The following is a 23,808-nucleotide window of genomic DNA, read 5'->3' as shown; positions in this document are numbered from 1 at the left end:
TTGGGTGAGGAACATGTGAGGTGTTAATATTGGGGGTGGGGTTGGGAGGGGTAGACTGAGAAAGACATGGGACGAGGTCATTAAATATGACCTCAGGGTTAAGGGACTGAACAGGGAGGCTGCAATGGATCGTGCAGCGTGGAGAGCCGCCATTAGGTGACCAAGGCCGACACATGCAAGCATGTTGGAGCCTTTAAAAACAAAACGAGTACTGTAACAGCAACCCCCATTTCCTATGTACTGTACACCTTTACAAACAATAGTACAGTAATAAGGTCAAGAAAAGCTATAAAAACAGTTAAAATTTCCATGTCACTTCATTCCACAATGGGAGGTGAAGCAGGGGGTAGTGACGGGTTGAGAGGATTCGGCACTACTGACAATAACAAAAATAAATATTTGTTGTAACTAAAGATAATCTCTATGTATATTTTTATAAACAATAAAAATGGCTAGTAAAGCTATAAAAGGATTTAACATTTTCACTTTACCTCTCCTTGGTGATTTTCGATTAGCCAATGATGGAGGCTCTTACACACAAAACTTTGGTATGACCAACCAGTCATGGAGCTTTCCCCTTGTATCAGCTGGTAAACACAACAAAGCCCTTCACCACAAAGATTGCAAGGGAGCAAATGAAAGTAAAGAAAAACTGTACAGGTAATCCCAGCCCATCCTAACTTTTCCACTGATGAATTAATGACATTAATAAATTAAGGGGCTGAGAGGAAGAGCGTTACAGTATATTTCATTCACTGGATAATGCCATTACTAAAACAGCCATGAACTGTGCCTAGGGTAATGTTACAGTGTCAGCAGAGTTCAACAAGATAATTTTTTTTTTTTCTTTCTGTAGCCATCCGTGGATATTAAAAAACGTGTGTGTTAAAACCGTGGATGTTAAGGGATGACTGTACTCTCAAACCCTTGAACAGCGCAGCCTCGTTATGTGATAGGGTTGCATCAGGTGATGACCTATTGCATACTGAATTATTGCATAACGAGGCCCATAAAACATGGGTTCACTGGGGTTAGGGAGGGTGTCCTTGACTGCAAAACCTAAAATAACCTAAAAAAACCTCTGCCACCCATCTGAAGTTTGTCCTATACTGGTATGAGGTAAGAGTTGTCACCAGGGCCCCCCCTTCCTCTCTCCCCCAGGATGGGAGATAATTCCCGATGTCACTAACCGAGGAAAAACTGCCACGCTTCACCAGATTATTTAATTTTCGACATCAAAGTCAGTCAACTAAACCCGGTTCATTTTGTGTGCCCTCTGTGTCACTAAAAGGAAGGGAGAAATTATAACAACATTATTTTACTCACTGCTACAGGGAAGAGAGGCTGTAATATAATCAAATAGAATCAAAAATTGGTGGGCTGAGTCTACCATCTCGGTTTTGGGACAGTTACTATTCTTTCCTTCCTTTAATATCGATGAGCTTTATTTTACATCCATGTCATGTGTTTGTCCATCAAAACAATAATAAATAGTGTTCTGAGAAATATGTAACGATTTTTCGTTAAGAATTATTAGCTCAACACGGTTGAAGATCGTACGTTATGATCACAAACGATAACAAACTCACGTGTGTCTGCTGCCCTGGTGGACCTGCTGTACAAAGATCATGGAAAACCGTTGTATAGAAAAATGGACAGTGCCTAGACTGAAGTTTTTCCTGAAGTCTAGAGGAATGCCCTGTTCAGGGTACACCACTGGCTTGTTGTTTTGACTTTTTGTACGGTATTTTGGAGCTCTCGGCATTGTCAGATTTCGGCCGGCGGTCTCGTCTCTGCACGTTTTCGGCTGTAAACATTGTATGATTTTCATATGAAAAACTTTGCAGATTTTCTCCAGCATTTTGGAGATGAAGCATTGTTCTTTTTGAAAACTAAATTATAGTACAGTATATGGGTTTCAAACAAAAGGTGCAGCTATAGACTTATAAATATGTGATGAATGCTGTTACACCCGGTGTGCTTTCACAACTTCTATAGTAACGTTTTCCTGCATTTACCGCATTAAAGCATATCTAGGAAATTAGTATAACAACTAAAGAATAATATCATGAAGAGCATACATACGTTATATCAATAACTGTCACGGGAGAGATTTTTAAAGATATTCGACTTCTGTGGTCTCTGCATGAGTAGCCCAACTTCCATATTGAACTAGCTGGCTATCAGTGGCAACTCTTGAGTTAGTGACGGTGGGAAATGGAGGGTCTGGATGACCACTTCACAAAAAAGATGCTGTATTGCTTCATTTAATATCATACACTGCATTATTTAAGTACTTGCGCCATTATTTGGCATTAGCAGTGGTGTTTCAGTGGGTTTTCATGCACAAAATATAACAAAGGCTATGATCACATTCATTGTAAACACTGGGCAGCCATCTTGGCTCAGTCAGCTGTGTAGAGGCCCACAAAGGGGCTCATGGTTACTTATGGTTGACACAATTTCCAAGTCACAAGTTTCAGTATTTCACACACAAAAAGTATCACTTCACTTAATATTGCACACAGCACTATTTGTTAAGCGTTTGCACTGTTATTTGGTGATAACAATGGTGTTTCAGTGGCCATTCATGCACAAAGTAGAACAAAAGGCAACGATCACGGCCTTTGTAAACACTGGGCGGTCATTTAACTTGCATGCATCACCACATCTGCACAAGATTCTTGGAGACGACTGTGAAAAATATTGTTGTAGGAAAATTGCGATTAATTTTTTAACCTCGTAGCAAGGCAGGATATAACTTTTTAATTACAGTATTGTTGTAGCGATTTGTCACATAATGAGGTGTTGTATAATGAGGCTGCACTGTACCCCATTCTGTCTCTCCACTTCCTAAATCTTTCCTCTGCTTCCCTCTCATTCTTTGCAGTCAATACCAAGTCATCAACATACAGCATCTCCCATGTGAGTTCATTACTGAAGTCACATGAGAGAGCTTCAAGCACCATGGTAGGCAAATAGTGGCAGAAGACCACTTCCTGATTCCAATCTTTCTCATTGTCCATTTCACTGCCTCTCTAGGAGCTCTGTCAAAGGCCTTCTCCAGATCAACATTAAACAATGTACAGCTCTTCTTCTTTCCTACATATTTTTGCCTGAAGCTGTCAGACAATGGATATTACATCGTTGGTCCCTTTGCCTGACGTAAGCCCAAACTACATCCCATCAGTATTCAGTCTCCCTGTTATACCCTCCAGGATTCTCTTCAGTACCTTCTTTATCTGGTTCATAAGTGTCATGCCTTTGTAATTTTCTTTCTTCAGGGCATCACCCTTCCCCATATACACATTTACTATCACACTCTTCTACCGGTCTTCGGAAACAACATACAGTACTCACATATTATCAAATTTATTAAGTCAGTAGCTGAACTCTCTCCTGCATCTCCTAAGGTCTTCAGCATTTCAGCAGTCAGCCCAGACACACCTGTCGCCTTCCCCAACTGCATCCAGCCATTTGCCCTGCTCACAGTAGCAGACCAAGGGCCAAGATACTGCATCCACTAACTCCAAACCTTCCCTTTTCCAGTCAGACTACTCATGCAAGAACTGTTCATAATGCTGTCTCCAAGCATCTAAATGTCCACACTGTCCCCCACTACCTTTCCTTCATCAGTCTTCACACACTCGTCACCTCTGATATCCTTGTTTTCTCTCTCCATCTGTTTTGCCACCGTGAATACCGTACCAAATTCTTTCGGCGCTGTTAAGGGTATCCAGTAATAGTCTTGGAAACTTAGATTTTACCTTGTATACCTCCTTTATGGTCTTACACTTGGCCGCCAAATATTCCTGTTTGTTAAAACCCCCTCTCAGTTCCTGAAAAAGTCTTCTTCGTTTCTCCTTAACTGCGGGTTGTATGCTCTAATATCACCACCATGTTGCCTTGTATATTGGTGAGCCTTGTGTCTATCCATACACTGAATCAGTAACTCAAGGGATTGTTCTTGAGGACTCTTCACCCTGTTTGGCTACCACTCTGTTCATCTAGCTGTCAAAGGCATCCCTTACTGCTTAGTTTTTCCAATTTTCATATTTTTCTCCTAGGTGCATGTCTTTTTCTTCATTATCCTCTCCTTTAGTACCATGTTACATATCAGTTATATGTGTTGCTGCACACATACTTTGCATAGTTAAATACAGTAAAACCTCACTATAATGGACTAATTGGGGCCCAAGCCATTCCAGAAAAAGTTAAATTCCGATAAAAGTGACATCTGGACTTCCCCCTGCTAACCCGAACTTTCTCCGATGTATGAGACATTAGTCTGGATTTCACCAATGGTTTTTAAACTGATTTCATTACCATTGCAGTACTGTACTGTATTATACATTCACTACAATAATCAGATGGTATTATATATATATAATAATACTGTACTCTATATTGATAAACATTTCTTTTATTTACCTTATTATGGTGAACATAGCTGAGGTGCTTAGGCAGTCCAGACTGCTTCTGGTTTTATTGGACTTTTTCCAGTACAGTACTGTATATTAGAATTTAGTCTGGTAGCTCCTTGATTCCAGTAGAAGCGAATTCTGGTTTATTCAAGTCCATTATATCGAGGCTTTATCGTACTGTATTTTATCTGGCGCTTTTATTCATTCTATCAACATGTTCACATCATCTTGGTTTTATGTACAGTATGTTTATTCATTCGTGCCATGCCTCATTTTACTCCTGTAGCTCCTTCTTTTATTCCCAGGTTCTCCTCATTTTTCACAAATTTACACATCTTTCATGCTTAAAGTCTGCCTTTGTTTTGAGGAAATTCATCTCTACAGCCTGCAGTTTAGAAACTTATCTAGGATTAACAGCCCAGGTTTCTAATTGATTTAAATTAAGTAGAAATGTGGGGGTGCTCACCATCCACTCAGTCACTGTAGTGCTGCTTTGGGTTCTGCCGATTCCTCTCTTCCTTCCTCTTCTGTCTTTCCTTCATTCATTCCTCTTCTTTCTACCTACGGGTGACCTTACACTCCCTCTTCTGTCTGTCTTTCCTTCATTCTTTCCTCTTCCTTCTGCTTGTGGGTGACTTTACGCTGAGTGACCAGTCAGATGGTTTCCTGTACACCAGAAAGACATTTACTATGCTAGTTGGTAACCATGCAACCAGATTACAGCACCTGGTGGTTTAGTGAGTAATTAAGGTGCTCCAGTCGGATTGAGCTGATGCAGGTTTATATCCAAGAGATGGTTGGGGTTTATTGCCCACATAATGCCACTCAGAGATGAGTGAGGCTGATCACTGTCTTCTTGCTTAGCCCCGGGCTCCTATGCTCCTTATGGGGCAGCATAGGATTGGATGGTGGATGGATGGAGAAATGGTTGCATTAGTGGGCTGTGGCTGGGAAACAGCTGTACAGTAAGTTGTTGTTATAGATATCCCCTTTGTATTTATTTATTTATCAAAGAATGAAGCAATTGGAGAAGGGGAAGTATGAGGAAGATTAGTGTTTGAGAGAACAAGAGAGATATGTGGGGATAAGGTAGCCTGGAAAATGTTTAATAACCATCATCTCTTTGGAGGTTCCCAGGGGGAGCAAGGCGTCGGAGATGATGATGATGATGATGTCCTTAGTACATCACAGAAAAGTTACATGTCAAAGTTCCATTGCTACCTGAAATGCTGATTGCCAGTTTCCTCCCAATCTGTAGTACCAAGTGTATGTAAAAAGGTATGATATTTAAGAACATCCCCTACAAATAACAATGACTTTGTGTATTGTGTAATGATGATGATAGTAATGAAGATATTAGTGATCATGGTGATGGTATTCTTGTGATGCAGGTGCAGTGGAGAAGCAGAAGTTGGTATACATCCTGAATCGTGATGCAGCTGCACGACTCACCATCTCATCCCCACTGGAGGCACACAAGAGCAATACACTGGTCTACCACACTGTTGGGGTGGATGTGGGCTTTGAGAATCCACTCTTTGCTTGCCTGGAGATTGACTATGAGGTGAGAGCAACATAATCATATATTGTACAGTGGCCCCCAAAGAACGTGGGCAGTCACTTCATGGTTACCCATTAATTTGACAACAGTGGAGAGAGAGAGAGAGAGAGAGAGAGAGAGAGAGAGAGAGGTGGGGTATTGGTAGGGAGAGGGTTGGGTGTGGGGGTAGAGAGAGGGACCAGTCTATAATTGCCCTTTCCCCCATCTTTCTCCTTCCTCTTCATCTCTCCCCTCTCTCATCTTTCTCCCCCCCCTCTCTCTCTCTCTCTCTCTCTCTCTCAGACTATTTGCTTCCTTGGCTGCATGAAAAATGCTTGCTGCCCAGCCCTGTTTTTCGTGTCCAGGCTAGCAGTTTTAAGTGAAATATTGAGAGAGAGAGAGAGAGAGAGAGAGAGAGAGAGAGAGAGAAAGATACATTCTCATTTCTCTCTACGTTTTATACTGTAAATCTTTTTTTTTTTATGCGAGGAAGAAGGAACCAAAAGCCATGAGCCCGCAATAACAGTTCCCTCCAAGAGAAAAACAAATACAAGAGAGAGCCAAATTCAAGATCCATTCATTTCGAGATGCATGGACACACTGCATTTGAAAGACTGGAGATCATAGGCAGCGGGAAATACAGACAGAGGGAGACAGTTCCAGAGTTGACCTGTTGCATAAATGAAGGACTGAGAGTAACAGTTAACTCTTGCATTAGAGAGTTGGACAGAAAAAGGATGAGAGTTTGCTGCTAGACGGGTGCTGCGCGCCCGTCGTAGAGGTGGAGGAATGCATGCAGACAGTTCAGAGGAGCAGTGACCATTAAAGTAGCGATAGAAAAGAGATAAAGATGCAACAGTGCGACGAAGAGACAGGTTGAAGGGAGTCAGTAAGAGGAGGAGAGTTAACGAGACGAAAAGCCTTTGATTCCACCCTATTGAGGAGAGCTGTATGTGGGGAGCCTCCCCACACATGAGAGTTGTACTCCACAGAGGGGCGGATAAAACCCCTGTATAGAGTCAACAATTGTGCAGGGGTAAAGAAAGAATGGAGTCGGCTTAGCACACCCAATCTCTTGGAAGCAGATTTTACAAGAGATGTAATATGATCTTTCCAAGATAAGTCCCGAGTAAATGAAACCCCAAGCATGTTCAAGGATGATGCAGGATTAAGCTGAATATTATTAAACATTAGTGGGTATACCTATGGAAGATTTTGTTGGGTTGATAGGTGTAAGAACTGAGTCTTAGATGCATTAAAAACAAGATTATTTTTACCTCAGTCAGAGAAACGAGCCAAGTCAGACATTAGGTGTGCCATAGCCTCATCCCTTGTTTGTTGAAGTAACTGCAGATATGGGCGTTGCGGGAACCGAATGGAAAGGTGAAGGGTGGAGTCATCAGCGTATGAGTGGATAGGGTTAGATGTACAGCTTAGAAGGTCATTGATGAATAAAAGGAAGAGAGTTGGTGATAGAACAGAGCCCTGAGGAACACCACTATTGATAGATCTAGGAAAAGAACGATGGTCTTCTACAACAGCGGCTATAGAATGACCAGAAAGGAAGCTAGAGATGAAGGCACATATAGAAGGATAGAAACCGTAAGAGGGCAGTTTGGAAATTAAAGATTTATGCCAGACTTGTTCGAAAGCCTTTGAGATGTCAAGTGCAATGGCAAAGCTTTCGCCAAAGTCCCGAAAGGAGGATGACCAGGACCCTGAAAGGTAGGTGAGAAGATCGCCAGTGGAGTGTCCCTGACGGAACCCGTACTGATGATCAGAAAGAAGGTTGTGATAGGAAAGATGCCTTAAAATTTTTCTATTGAGAATTGACTCGAAACCGTTTGAAATACAGGACGTTAAAGCAATTGGACGATAGTTGGAGGGTTGGGAATGGTCACTCATCTTTGGGACTGGCTGAATGAGAGCAAACTTCCAGCAAGAAGGAAAGGTATAAATTGACAGACAAAGGCAAAAGAGTTTGCCTAGGCAGGGTGTAAGCACAGAAGCACAGTTCTTGAGAACAATAGGAGGGACTCCATCAGGCCCATATGCCTTGTTAGTATTGAGGCCAGTGATGGCAGAAAATACATCAGCTGAAGAAATTTTAATGTCAGCCATGAGGAAGTCAGAGGCGGGAAGTGGTGGAGGAACAGCACCGGAATCGTATAAGGTGGAATTGGAGGAGAAAGTCTGTGCGAAGGGATCTGCTTTATCAGTAGAAGAAATAGCTACAGAACCATCAGAGTAGAAAAGAGGAGGGAAGGATGATGAGGTAAAGTTGTTAGAAAGGTTTTTGGCAAGGTGCCAGAAGGAGCGGGAAGAATTCAAGTTGGAGGGTTGAGAGCATTTGTCACTCATTTGCTTTAAAATGTGTTTCATTAAGCCATATTTTCTTTGTATCCAAGATATTTCATTCATATTCCATCCCAATATTTTTGTTCCATAAATATTTTGCTGAAACACACACACACACACACACACACACACACACACACACACACACACACACACAAGATGGGTACCAAGCTTAAGGGATCTAAGCTACGAAGAAAGACAATAAACTGAATCTTCCAACACTACAGGAGAGAAGGAAAGGAGGTGACATGATTATGCTATATAAATGCATACCAGGGAAGGAGAAAATAGACAGAAATGATTACTTAACCTATGGGGAAGCATTAACAAGAGGACACTGCAAAAAACTGCATAAGAAGAGAGGTGATAAAGACATAAGGAAATTTAGTTTCCCAAATAGAGCAATTGATCAGTGGAATGCACTACCGAATGAAATAGTTTGTACCAAAACAATTCACAAATTTACGGATGTGTACGATAAATATGGTTTAACCCTTTAACCGCGGGTGTCATCTCAGAATGACATTGCAAAAACTGGACCAAACCGCGGGTGTCATTCTCGAATGTTTGTGAATATTTTGAATACCCCGCGTTTTTTCCGTGCGCCAATTGTTTCAAGGGAGAGTAGCTAATAAGTTCTTTCACTCCAGCCGACCCCCACCTCCCTCCTCCCACCCCCCGGGCCTCCACCTCCCACCCCCTGGGCCCCCCACCCCACCCCTGGCCAACACGCATCAGTATCTGTCCAGCTGTGTGAGTGACAACACCGCTGATGTGGCAGTGAAGTGCGGGCAATTACAGTGCCTTTTACCTGCCTCAGTGAACACAGAGTGGGTGTTTATCGTGTGTGCAGTGTTCATATATGTTCATAGTATTATTATCAGAATGAGGTTGGCATTTGGTAATGGTGTGTGAGCGAAAAATAGTGATTACAACACCGCTGATGTGGCAGTGAAGTGCGGGCAGTTACAGTGCCTTTTACCTGCCTCATTGAACGCAGGGTGGGTGTTTATCGTATGTGCAGTGTTCATATATGTTTATAGTATTATTATCAGAATGAGGTTGGCATTTGGTAATGGTGTGTGAACGAAAAATAGTGATTACAACACCGCTGATGTGACAGTGAAGTGCAGGCAATTACAGTGCCTTTTACCTGCCTCAGTGAACACAGAGTGGGTGTTTATCGTATGTGCAGTGTTCATATCAGAATGAGGTTGGCATTTGGTAATGGTGTGTGAGCGAAGGTAATGGTGTGTGAGCGAAAAATAGTGATTTTAGATCGCTCACTTCTAACGGCACTGCCCATCCAGTGATAGTCAACGAAATCATGAAACCTACATCATTGCAAAGCCGAAGGTTAGTACTTTCTAATGGTACCTTATTTTTCGCTCTAGATTTATTCTGTGCAGAGTTATAAAGGTTTAAAGTTTGTTTACATTTTGGCTGAAACCCCCGCGGGAGAGGCCAGTCGGGGCAAAACAATGGCCGCGGTTAAAGGGTTAAGACACTGGACAGTACGAGCTTGACTCATTCCTGTAAAGATACAATTAGGTAAGAACACACACACACACACACACACACACACACACACACACACACACACATTGTATACAAAAGAAGCTGTTTAATATAGATGATGAAGAGTGAAAATTTTTGAAATTTATGTATATATACAGTATTTCATTTCACCTTGTATACTAAATCAAGCAAGCAGACAAACACAGCATATCTGTTGGCCACTCTCCATCAAGCAGGGGTGATGCAGAGCCTGTCATGGTGCTCCCCTAACTGGATACTGTGATGCAAATGTGGCACACAGCCATGACCCAAACCATCATTGTCTTGTTGTGGTGAGGCATTGTCTACTGCAAGGTAAATGATTGCCTGCTGTTGATGAGTCTGCTCAGTTGAGCAGACTTGAGCAGCAGAACAATATCAACAACAAGTAGTTGTCTAATACCTTATCCAGTATGCCTACCCAGCCACTTCCCTCATGCATTAAGCCTCAGCTAATTGGCTGACCTTGCTTGACCCAAAGTGTGTGTGTGTGTGTGTGTGTGTGTGTGTGTGTGTGTGTGTGTGTTTGTCTGTGTATTTACCTATTTGTAGTATACAGGAATTGAGCAATGCTTGTGTTGTCCTGTCTCCAGATCCACATTTATCTAGTCTACCTTTACACACATGAATGTTTTTCTCCTGCACCACCTTTTCGTCTAAGTCGTTCCAAATACTTATGTATTTACCTAATATACCTAATTAAGCAACGTTGGGTCTGGTTAGTACTTGGATGGGTGACCGCCTGGGAACACCAGATGCTGTTGGCATCCCTACGTGTCAAGTGGGGTTGGTGGAGGATTAGTGCCCCTCCCTGTAAAACAATTAACTCTAAGCCCTTGACCACCCCGTTTGGGATACATGGCGTCTGGCAATGGATGGATGGATGGATGATATACACGAAATGTGCTATGCTCGTGGGTTCCCGTCTCTGTTTCTCAATAAGTCAGATTTTGCTTTAAACTCGTTTAAGTTTTTAGACTGGACGATCTCTTTGTCCAGGCTATTCCACAGGTCTATACATCTATAAGGAAAACTATATTTCTTGATATCCCTCAAGCAACTTGGCTTCTTCAGTTTCATTGTGTCCTCTTGTTACTCTTATCCCTTAAAAACAGATCTTCTCTGTCAATTTTATCTACTCCCATCATGGTCCTGAACACTGCAATCATGTCGCCCCTCTCTCTCCTTTCCTCTAGGGATGGGAAATCCATCTTTTCCAGCCTCTCTCTGTACGACAGATCTGCCAGACTGGAGACCATCTTAGTTGCTGTTCTTTGTATTCTTTCAATCTTGTTTATATCTTTCTTTTTGTGTGGGGACCATAGTACTGCTGCATATTCTAACCTGGGGCGGATCATGGCCACTAATAATTTTTTCATCATCTCCTCATTCATGTAATGAAATGCTACTCTTATGTTAGTCAGAAGTTTATATGTCTCTCTAATGAATGTGTGTGTGTGTGTGTGTGTGTGTGTGTGTGATAGCAAAATATTCATGGAACAAAAATACAGGGGTAGTATATGAATGATAATATCTTGGACACAAAGAAAAATAAAGTTTAATTACAAGCATTTTAAAACAAAGGAATGACAAGATATTTTTTTTTTTTTTTATGCGAGGAAGAAGGAACCAAAGGCCATGAGCCCGCAGTAACAGTTCCCTCCAAGAGAAAAACAAAATACAATAGAGAGCCAAATTCAAGATCCGATCATTTTGAGATGCCTGGACACACTGCATTTGAAAGACTGGAGATCATAGGCAGCAGGAAATACAGATAGAGGGAGACAGTTCCAGAGCTGACCTGTTGCATAAATGAAAGACTGGGAGTAACGGTTAACTCTTGCATTAGAGAGTTGGACAGAAAAGGGATGAGAGTTTGCTGCCAGATGGGTGCTACGCACCCGTCGTAGAGGTGGAGGAATGCAAGCAGACAGTTCAGAGGAGCAGTGACCATTAAAGTAGCGATAGAAAAGAGATAAAGATGCAACAGTGCGGCGAAGAGACAGAGGTTGAAGGGAGTCAGTAAGAGGGAGGAGAGTTAATGAGACGAAAAGCCTTTGACTCCACCCTATTGAGAAGAGCTGTATGTGGGGAGCCTCCCCACACATGAGAGTTGTACTCCACAGAGGGGCGGATAAAACCCCTGTATAGAGTCAACAATTGTGCAGGGGTAAAGAAAGAGCGGAGTCGGCTTAGCACACCCAATCTCTTGGAAGCAGATTTTACAAGAGATGTAATATGATCTTTCCAAGATAAGTCCCGAGTAAATGAAACCCCAAGCATGTTCAAGGATGATGCAGGATTAAGCTGAATATTATTAAACATTAGTGGGTATACCTGTGGAAGATTTTGTCGGGTTGATAGGTGTAAGAACTGAGTCTTAGATGCATTAAAGACAACCATATTATTTTTATCCCAGTCAGAGATACGAGCCAAGTCAGACATTAGGTGTGCAATGGTGTATAAAATGTAGAGAGAAATGAGAATGAATCAGCTTTCTCTCCCTGTCTGTCTGTCTGTCTGTCTGTCTCTCTCTCTCTCTGTCTGTCTGTCTCTCTCTCTCTCAATATTGCACTTAAAACTGCTTGCCTGGACATAAATAACTGGGCTGGGCAGCAAGCACTTTACACGCAGCCAAGGAAGCAAATAGTCAGAGAGAGAGAGACAGACAGAGACAGAGAGAGAGATGAAGAGGAAGGAGAAAGATGGGAAAGAGCAGTTAGAAAGTGGTCCCTCTCCTTCCCCTCACATCCAACCCCCTCGATGCCCCACCCCTCTCTTTTTGTCTCTCTCTACACTGTTGTCAAATTTATGAGAGAGAGATAGAGAGAGAGAGAGAGAGAGTGGAAGAGGAAGGAGAAAGACGGGAAAGAGCGATTAGAGAGTGGTCTCTCTCCCTCCCCCCATATCCAACCCCCTTCCCACCAATACCCCACCCCTCTCTCTTTGTCTCTCTCTACATTTTTTTCAAATTTATGGGTAGCCAAGGAGTGACTGCCCAGGTTCTTTTGGAACTTGTTTTTAGCAGACCTGTCAAACTGCCCCTATTGGGTCCTCTCCAGATTCCCCACACTGCTAATGTTGTAGCTGCATTGTGATGTGCCATGCCCCATGCAGTGCTTCATTATGGATAGGGTCATTCTATCTTGAAGAACTTTACATTTGGAGATAAGTTATTGAACTACTCTCAGTTTTATCTGCAAAAGTATGCAGTATAAACAAATGGCATTCCAGCTATATGACCAACATTTCACACCACATCACACCACAGTCAGATTGCTTATGTGTTTTAATGTTGATGTTATATAGATTTTCAAAAGTTGTGTGAGGAATGTTACTACGATGCAGTCCTCTCTTGTACTTTGCTTAAGAAATTTCAGTAAATCTGTGATTTTACTGGTTCAGTCAAGGAATGCTTCATATCAATAATATATCAGTAGATAAGGACCATAACCGTACCCTACAAATTTGATTATTCCTAATAGCTGTTGTCCTGTTAAGGAAAATGTGACTGTCACACATGTTACCGGAAAAGTGAGAATTGTTGCTTGTGCATTTTTTTATTGAAATATGATTATACAGTCAACTCTTATTACAGTTACAGTAATTGTATCACAAACATAAACAAAATGTGTACTGATGTGAAATTTACATACCATAATAAACTAACCAGGAAGTGGTTGGTAGGGACACTTGATGTAGTTCTACTCTCAGGTGCCTGCCCTTTCCTCTCTTCTTTCCTTGTATCCATCCTTCTTCTCTCTTTGTCCTTCATTCTTTCCTCTTCCCTCTGTCTGTAGGTGACTGTACACTGAGTGACATGCCAAATGGTTTCCAGTACACCAGGAAACCATTTGCTACACCAGGTGGTACCCATGTAACCAAATTATAGCACCTGGTAGTTTATTGGGCAATTAAGGTGCTCCAGTCAGATTGAGCTGGTGTAGGTTATATCCAAAGGGTGGTTGGGGTTTATTACTCATGTGATGTCACTCAAGGATGAGTGAGGCTGGTCACTTTCATCTTGAATATCAGGACCAACTTACATTGCCCCGGGCTCCTACGCTTCTCATGGAGCAACACTGGATTCGATGATGAATGAATGAATGGACTAACCAGAAGACAATTCTTGTTTAACTCCTAGATGCCGGATTATTTATACTGCGGTCGCCCTCTCAGCACAGCCAATTTTCCCAAAATTACTTGTTTTCAAACCTTAATATCTCAGAAAGTATAGCAGTTCATCTTCTTGTGAATAAAAGCATCCCCAGATCTGTAGGTGGTCGAGTCGATGAGTAAGGATGAGAAGAAGAGAAGTCACTTTTGGCGTGCAAGGCAGGATGTATTCATGCGTGTGCACGTGGCCCTGACTTTCACTTCGCTCTCATCATGAGAACTTCTCCATTACTAGATAAACTAGGCACAGTTGCATTCAAGGCACACCCTATTGCACTATCACTAAGCCCTTTCCTAGTATCCTTGGTAAGAGGTGTGGCAGGGGTGGATGAGACAAGGAGTCCAGGTGAGGTGGGAGTGGAATTGGATGAGAGGTTTAAGAAAACATCATCCTACACCCAGCAGAGTCACGGAGATGACTGGGGTATACATGCCTTGGGTGGCGTGAGTCTATCCTTACCCTTTTCGTGATGAGATCAAGTGGTGGCCACTTCAAACTGTGCCGCAAAAACACACGGTTATATCGGACACCTGGCATCCCAGGCCCACCAATTTCACGTCAGATATAACTGTCTGCTGGTGGCAGAGGGCTAAGTGACATCATCATATTTAAGTGACATCAACTACATGACATCATCATAGACTAGTTGATCGTGGAGGAAAAAGTCACCCCTTTGAATGTATGTACCGTTCTTGGTACAGTAAGGAGTTGGCAAAGCCTGCACACCCATGTATGTCCTCTGCTCTTTCATCTTTGTCTGGATTGTCAGGGAAATGAAACTGAGTATGATCCACTCTCTTGATACCCCTCTTTTTAAGGTAATTAACTTTGATCTTGGCCTCTTCAGGCACTGACTCAATGACTGCAGCTCATAATGTTTAGACAACTTCTTGGTTGTATAATGAACCATTAGCCACAGGGGACAGGGTTGTTGTCCACCAGAGGGCAGGTTAATTGTACAGTGCTCCCTTAACATCCACGGGGGTTAGGTAACAGAGACACCCGTGTATGTTAACCCCTTAACCGCGGGGCGTCACTTTCATGACACTTGGGAGCAAGGGATCATACCGCGGGGCGACACTTTTGTGATTCTGTGTTATTTTGAATTCGCCCGGGCTTTGAAGTGGTGGCTTGTATCATCTATCAGTACTGCCAATGTCCAACACTAGTCAGCACTCCTAATCTCATCTGTACTCCCATCCATTGTTGACAATATAGCCATTTTTCCCCATTCTTGACTCCCCTTCCTACCTCCCCTCCATTACCCTATCCTCTCGCCTGCCCGGCCGTGCTACGGTAAGTAAATCTTCCCTGGAATTTTTCACTGATTTCATCCATTGAAATAAGCCCTATGCCCTATTCTTATACCAAATAATATATACAAGAAAGAAATAAGGTAAGTGAGAGTGCCATACACCTATAATTGGCTAATTATCACCTGACAACACCTCATGTGCACTTGTTCGCTAACTTTCGCTGTTTATTTCCCCTTGAAATATGCTGTATAATCTATTTTCGTAATTAAAATATATATAAGAAAGGAAGGGAGAAGCCTAAGTGATATTTACATTCACCTGGAACTACCTAATTATTGCTGGCCATCACACTGTATTCTACGCTAAGTAAATCTTCCCTGGAATTTTCCACTGATTTCATCCATTGAAATAAGCCCTATGCCCTATTCTTATACCAAATAATATATACAAAAAAGAAATAAGGTAAGTGATAGTGCCATACACCTGGAATTGGCTAATTATCACCTGACAACACCTCACTTGCACTCGTTCGCTAATTTTCGCTGTTTATCTCCCCTTGAAATATGCTGTATAATCTACAGTATTTCCATAATAAATATACATATAAGGAGGGAAGGGAGAAGCCTAAGTGATATTTACATTCACCTGGAACTACCTAATTTATTATGTATTGTCTTGGTTTCCTGACAATCATTTCATTGCTATATATTAGCAGGTCTCATAGGGCTGAAGTTGGTAGTATTGCACTCACCCTAGCCAGGTGGCAGGAGGCCACTACTATCAGTTCACTGTCGTCTTTGAAAGTGAGAGTATGTCTGATTTGCTCCTGCTAACTTCTGCCGCTTTCTAGCCCCATGCAAAGGGCCCTGTGACCTTTACCCTCTACTAACCCTCGTGTGGAAAGAGGTAAAGGGCTGACAATTGATAGAGAGTGACTATGATCATTTTATTGCGTAAAACAGTGCAAGTGGAATTGTAAATAATGTGTAAATAATGTGCAAACAGTAAGTGAAAGCAATGAATATAAATATAAGTGAACAGTGGAAAATAGTTTTATAAGTTACTTCAAGTGACAGTGTATAACACAGTGTAATAGAAATGTAAATAATGTAAATAAATTAGAGAACGTAAATAGAAATGTAAATGAGTGGTATTATAAGAATACGAGTATATATACTAGGAGTAATGAAAGTGAAAGTTTCACTCTAGCATGTATGAATACTATGAGTTATGAGAGTGAAGGTGAAAGTGACATTCACTCTCAGTGCTAGTATACAGGACGAGAAAGTGAATGCTAGGTATTTTACTGAAAGAAATTGAATCCCTACAGTGACAATAAACTACTATTACTGAAGGAAACTTATGGATAAAGACTGTAGATATATATAAGTGTTATATAGTAACAGAAATATAAACTGTGAGTGTTTTTATGAATAATAGACAACACTAGCGGCGAACGATCGGAAGTGAGATGGTCATACACCCTCGTAATTTTCATTGCTTTCACAGTGTTTTTTTTGGGGGGGGAGTATGGATTCCAAACTATTTGAGAATCATAGATTAGTGTTTCTAGTGATAATCTCAGGCTGTGGTAATCGTATTACGAGTTGTCGGTAAGTGTAAAGTGGAGACTTCGTTACCCAACTTCAGAGGTCTCCACAAGTCCTACGGTAATCGACGAAGGCTCAACAAACACCGAAGGAGAAAGCTGAAGGTATGTGCCATAAGTATATGTGATTTTAATATTCTAGGACTAATAACTGATTTTTGGCAAATATTTTTAGAGAGTCTGTTGGAGCGCGAATTTGCCCGCGGGAGCCGCAAGTCAAAACTGAACAAGCCCACGGTTTAAGGGTTAAAAATCCGTGGATATCTGCTGTCCCCTTTAACCCCTTAACCGCGGGGTGTCACTTTCGTGACGCTTGGGAGCAAGGGATCATACCGCGGGGCGTCGCTTTTGTGATTCTGTGTTATTTTGAATTCACCCGGGCTTCCAAGTGGGGGCTTGTATCATCTATCGGTACTGCCAATGTCCAACACTAGTCAGCACTCCTAATCTCATCTGTACTCCCATCCATTGTTGACAATTTAGCCATTTCTCCCCGTTCTTGACTCCCCTCCCTACCCCCCCTCCATTACCCTATCCTCTCGCCTGCCTGGCCGTGCTACGCTAAGTAAATCTTCCCTGGAATTTTTCACTGATTTCATCCATTGAAATAAACCCTATGTCCTATTCTTATACCAAATAATATATACAAGAAAGAAATAAGGTAAGTGAGAGTGCCATACACCTGGAATTGGCTAATTATCACCTGACAACACCTCACGTGCACTCGTTCGCTAATTTTCGCTGTTTTTTTCCCCTTGAAATATGCCCTATAATCTATTTTCGTAATAAATATACATGTAAGGAGGGAAGGGAGAAGCCTAAGTGATATTTACATTCACCTGGAACTACCTAATTTATAATGTATTGTCTAGATTTCCTGCCAATCATATCAGTGCTAGACAAAGCTGTTTCAAGATATAACATTGGTAGCTCTGAATATATATATCTCCTAAGTAGGCCTCTAATCTATTTTCGTAATAAATATACATGTAAGGAGGGAAGGGAGAAACCTAAGTGATATTTACATTCACCTGGAACTACCAAATTTATAATGTATTGTCTAGATTTCCTGCCAATCATATCAGTGCTAGACTTAGCTGTTTCAAGAAGTAATATTGGTAACTCTGAATAACCCCTAGCAGGCCTCTACGCTGGTGGTCCTCCGTTATCACTCAGTTCTCTCTCAACTTCCGAAGCGAGAGTACGTATGTTTCTTCTTGCTGACTTCAAGGCCTTTTTTCACCCCCATGCAGATGGCCCTGTGACCTTTACCCCCTACTAAACCTCGTATGGAAAGAGGTAAAGGGCTGATAATTGATAAAAGAGTGACTACGATCTTTCTATTGAGTAAAACAGTGCAAGTGGATTTGTAAATAATGTGTAAATAATGTAAACAGCAAGTGAAAGTAATGAATGTAAATATACGTGAACAATGGAAAATAGTTTTATAAGTTATTTCAAGTGACAGTGCACAACACAGTGTAAATAAAATAGAAATGTAAATAACGTAAATAAAATAGAGAACGTAAATAGAAATGTAAATGAGTAGTATTATAAGAATACGAGTATATACCCTAGGAGTAATGAAAGTGAAAGTTTCACTCTAGCATGTCTGAATGCTATGAGTTATGAGAGTGAAGATGAAAGTGACATTCACTCTCAATGCCAGTATACAGGACGAGAAAGTGAATGCTACGTATTTTACTGAAAGAAATTGAATCCCTACAGTGACAATAAACTAATACTACTGAAGGAAACTTATGGATAAAGACTATAGATATATATAATTGTTATATAGTAATAGAAATATAAAGTGTGAGGGGTTTTATGAATAATAAATGACAGACTACCAAGAGCGAACTAGTGCCAGTGTGACGATCAGACGCGCTCGTAATTTCCATTGCTTTCACAGTGTTTTTTTTTTTAGTATGGATCCCAAACTACTTGAAAATTGTAGAATAGTGTTTATAGTGTTTGTATCTGGCTGTGGTAATCATATTACGGGTTGTCGGGAAGTGTAAAGTGGAGACTTCGTTACCCTACTTCAGAGGTCTCCACAAGTCCTACGGTAACCGACGAAGGCTCAACAATCATTCCATGAGAAAGCTGAAGGTATGTGCCATAAGCATATGTAATTTTATTATTCTAGGACTAATAACTGATTTTTGGCAAATATTTTTTGAGAGTCTGTCGGAGCCCAAATAACCCCGCAGCACACGCAAGTCATTGGTAAACAAGCCCGCGGTGTAGGGGTTAAAAACACCCCTGGACACCACTCAACCCTTTGGCTGCAGCGGCTGTGATGACAACGTACTGACTGTGCCCATTGCGGAGAAATAGGAAAAAAGTATGTGTTTTCAGCTCGTGTTTTAACCCACTCATCGTTAATCTTGAGAGCTAAAATTATTGTCAGACAGACATCAATCTTTCTATTAGTGTTTGCAACAAACTGCATGTCCCTAGGCACTCCAAGCGCAGAGAATGATCTGAGAGAATACAAGGTGTGTTTTGACTGTCTGATGCAAGAAATGCCTAGAGAGGTGGAAATTTCCACCAAACCACAAGATTTTTTCCATACAAAATAGGGTTACAGCCACGTTACCTCATCACAGTAGCTAATTTCAATAATAATATAAATAAAACACTTCTTGCCAGTCTCCCATGATTTTGTTACGATGTTCCAGTGTTTACATTAGACTTTAGCGAAAGAGTAACGATAAGAGGAAAGTCATTATTGTACAAACCTTATCAAACTTCGTGAATGACATTTATTACCACTTACTGTTATAAAGCTTACTGATATAATGTCATGAGTCATTTCCTAGCATAGCTGCACAATTTACAACTGCAAAAATGTTCGCTAACTAATGCGCTTAGCATCATGACTTCTCTGATTATTGCAAAAATATCACTAAATCACTTGTATTTTATCACAGTAATTCACAATATAATAGAAAATAACACTTTCAGTTACTCGTGTGATTTCAGTGCGATTTGGGTGCGTATTGCTTCATATTATTTACGAGAAAGAGAGCAGGGGGAGGGCAGCAAACCGGTTTAGACCAGCTCATCGAGGGGGATGAGAGAGAGAAGGGGGGGGAGGGCAGCAAACCGGTTTAGACCAGCTCATCGAGGGTATATGGAAGAAAAGAAATACTCCCAGCCAGCCCGTCCTAACTCTTCCCCTGATGAATTAAAGGCATTAATGAATGAAGTGGACAAAAGAAAGAGTGTTATATTTGATTCACTGGATAATGCCATCACTAAAACAGCCTCGAACTGTGCCTGGGATAATGTTTCATTTGCAGTGAACAGTGTCAGCAGAGTTCAGTGAGATAAAATGCTTTAGTGAAACCAGCCCTGGTAGTGTATCCATCTGCAGATATTTATAACTGTTTATGTGATATCCACCCGCGGATATTTAAAACCGTGTATGTTAAAAATGCGGATGTTAAGGGATGACTGTACATGTCCACCCCCAGCTGCCCCTCCTTACCCCCACAAAACCAACAATTTGTTAGGCGGTTGGATCAGAGGTCTGAAGCTTTGATCTCTCTCACGTCTTGCAACATGTAATAGTATACAGTAATTGATTCTACTGTTAGGTGTGTTCTTACCTGGATACATCCACCTTCGGTTCAGTGAGAAGTACAGTAAGACCTCACTTCAACAGATTAATTGGGCCCAAGCCATTCCGAGAAATGCAAAATTCCGATAAAAGTGACATCTGGACTTCTGCCTGCTAACCCAGACTTTTTCCCATTTATCAGACGTTAGTCCAGATCGCATGAATGGTTTTTAAACTGTTTTGACTACTATTGTGGTACTGTACTGTGTTATAACTTCACTACATTAATCAAATGGTATAATATACAGTAATCTCTCCAATATCCGATGTAATGCAGCCAAAGTTATGTCCAGGATATGGGTATGTCCGGATACTGGAACCCTGTCCCCTGGACTGGTACTTATGGACCCTAACCTAGCCTAACTCATAAAACCACCTACATAACTCCCTACCGGACATGCATAGCACCTATTTAAGACCCTATTCACACAAATGAGGGACAGAAAACATGAGATAAATGAAAAGGAACCAGAGAATGAGGAATTAGAAGTGAGTATGGAAAATACATTAATCCCCGTACTATCCGGACGCACACTTTCCAGACACCCCACTTACCGGACATTTTGGTCCCGGGATTTAATATTCCCCAAATTACCCCAAAATCGCAAAAAATTTGAAAAAAATCCAACTTTTTTTCCCCCGTAATTTGCACTCGGCGCATACGGCGCAGACCAGCTGTGTTTTGGTGCATAGTTCCGCCACCGTCCACTAGAGCGCCCCTGCACCCTCCCCACTCACCACCTGTCTCTTGTTGTGAGTGCATGCTCGTCATCATGGCCACCCACTTGCTCACTTTTGTGGTGGTGCCCTACAGTGCTCGTCAGAAGTATGGGGCGCCCTGCGTCCCTCCTGAGAAACAAACCTTTCAACATTGAAAAAACATATAAATAATGCATTTTATTTACCTTTAGTGCTTCGTAGGGTAGCCTTTACGTTTCTTCACGGACCTGAGACATCTTGGAAATGAAAGGACAAGGCTCCTGAGGTGCTGGAGGGGTATTTTGTCCCAGGAGTCACGAATGGCGGCTTCCAGCTTAGGCAGAGAGCTCACGTCCTTCCCTTGGAGACTCTTCTTTACGAGGTACCAGAGGTTTTCAATCGGGTTGAGGTCTGGGCTATTTCCTGGCCAGTCTGTCATGAATGATACCTCGCAGTCACGAAGTCAATTGGTGACCGATTTGGCCTTGTGAGCAGGTGCACTGTCCTGCTGAAACACTCGTGCACCTGTTAGCTCGAAGGAGTCTGGTAAATGATCACACAGAAGCTCCAGGTAAACATCCTGATTCACTCTGAGGTTCTTGGGAAGTACAACAAGCTTCCCCAAACCCTTCCCTGAGAAACAACCCCATACCATGAGTGAATCAGGATGTTTAACTGTGCTTTCTACATACCGTGGGTCAAGTGGGTCACTACCTTTGCATGCTCCTCTGTTACAGGTAACACTAAATGTTGCCTCATCAGACCACAACACTGACAACCATTGCTCCTCACCCCAATTTAGATATTTATTAGCAAAGGCAAGCCTACGAATTCTCTGGCTGCTAGAGAGAAGAGGCTTTTTCACAGGCCTGTGACTTGTGTAACCAAGCTCATGCACCCTACGAGACACTGTTCTCACTGACACCTCACCAAACACTTCTGGGTTGCTCTCCTTAATTTTCCTTGCACTCACACAAGGATTAAACTCCACTGCACGTTTTAAAACATTAACAGACCTTGGGGAAGTTTTCCTAGGCCTACCAGACCTCGGTTTCTTTGTGGGAACTTCGCCACTGTTTTCCTCCCAAAACCGCGCACACCAACGACGCACTGTCGATCGTGCCACACCAACCAATTCACTAATTTCCTTTGTGTGGTGGCCTGCCTCCTTTAGAGGAATGATCTGGGATATGATTTCACTCGATAGTTCACGGGTAGGTGCCATAACAAAGTTTTGAAGGCCAAAACACTGCGGGACACTCGGTAAAAAATGGCGCAATTTGAGAGGGACACTCGGCGGAGTTCCTCTCTCTCAGGCAGCCCGTGGGCGACTGAGGCGGGAACCAACCAGCGCGTCAGAAGGCCTCAGGCTACCGTGACGTCATGCTCGGAGCTCAAACTTATGGCTCAATTCTTACCCCCATAAATGGGTGATTCTTTTTGGGCCATAAGTATTGCGTGCCCGGCGGACAACGCTGAATACTTCTGACGAGCACTGTACTTGCTGCAGGCTCTCCTGCTGCTCTCCTGCCTCTTGTTAGTGTGTGTGATGATGGCCCTGCCTCCTGAGAAGAGGAAGAGAGTGGTTTTGACTCTGGAGAAGAAGAGGGAGATATTGGACAAGGTGGATGCGGGATGGTCAACCTCACGCATCCTCCGTGAATTCGGTCTGGCCCGAATTACTTTGATATCAAGAGATCCCATGACAAATTCATGCAGTACACAGCTGACTTCTCGTCAAAGAACAAACGCAACGTGGAGAGGAAGATGATGTTTACTCCCTGGTATGCTAAAGTCGACCGCTCCACGTTGATTTGGTATCAACAATAACATGCTGCTGGTGTGCAGGTGCGTGGCAAGGAGCTGAAGGCTGCTGCTGAGAAGTTCGCAAGGCTTCACGATGCCCTAGACTTGAAGGCATCTCAGGGTTGGCCCTTCGCGTTCAAGTTACGACATGGCCTTATCAACCGTAAGTCTCATGGCGAAGCTTTGGATGCTAAGGAGGATGGAGTAGAGGAGTTTCGGCACAAGGTGAAGGGCTTGATCGACAGGGAGGGCCTCACTCTCGGTCAATTCTACAACGCTGATGAAACTGGTTTATTCTATCGCTCTTTGCCAACAAACACTCTAGCCGAGAAGCGAGTACCTGGCTGCAAGCTGTCCGAGCAACGGATATCTGCTTTGTGTTGTGCCAATGCTAACAGCTCAAGCCCGTTATTGTTGGCCGTGTAAAGCAGCCTCAGTGTCTTTGTGGGGTGATGGATATCCTTCCTGTTGTTTGGTACCATTCTTTGAAGGCATGGTTCACTGCCCAGATCTTCAAAGACTGGTTCCACCGCCATTTCGTTAAGGAGGTCATCAATTACCAAACGAACACACTGGGAATCCCGCGCGACCAGGTAAAGGCTCTCCTTCTCTTGGTTAATGTGCCTGCCCACCCGTGCGACAAGGAGTTGGTGGCTGAGAATGGCCGCATTAGGTGCATGTTTCTACCACCTAATACGACTGCTCTCATCCAACCAATGGACCAAGGAGTGATTGTGGCAACGAAGCAGCTGTA

At 42.4% G+C, this 23,808-nt stretch overlaps 1 protein-coding gene across 1 annotated transcript in view; it reads left to right on the top strand.

Moving 5' to 3' along the window:
• Sf3b3 (splicing factor 3b subunit 3) overlaps positions 1–23,808 on the top strand; it is a 262,909-nt gene that overhangs the window by 31,855 nt on the left and 207,246 nt on the right. Inside the window, exon 4 of the mRNA XM_080270145.1 lies at positions 5,816–5,988. Within this exon, the coding sequence (XP_080126271.1) occupies positions 5,816–5,988 (173 nt within the window). The remainder of the gene's footprint in view (positions 1–5,815; positions 5,989–23,808) is intronic.

The sequence above is a fragment of the Coenobita brevimanus genome, chromosome 39 (genome assembly GCF_032717465.1).
Source record: "Coenobita brevimanus isolate Jiangsu-jjx chromosome 39, ASM3271746v2, whole genome shotgun sequence".
NCBI lineage: Eukaryota > Metazoa > Arthropoda > Malacostraca > Decapoda > Coenobitidae > Coenobita > Coenobita brevimanus.
This window is presented reverse-complemented; position numbering and strand designations above follow the sequence as displayed.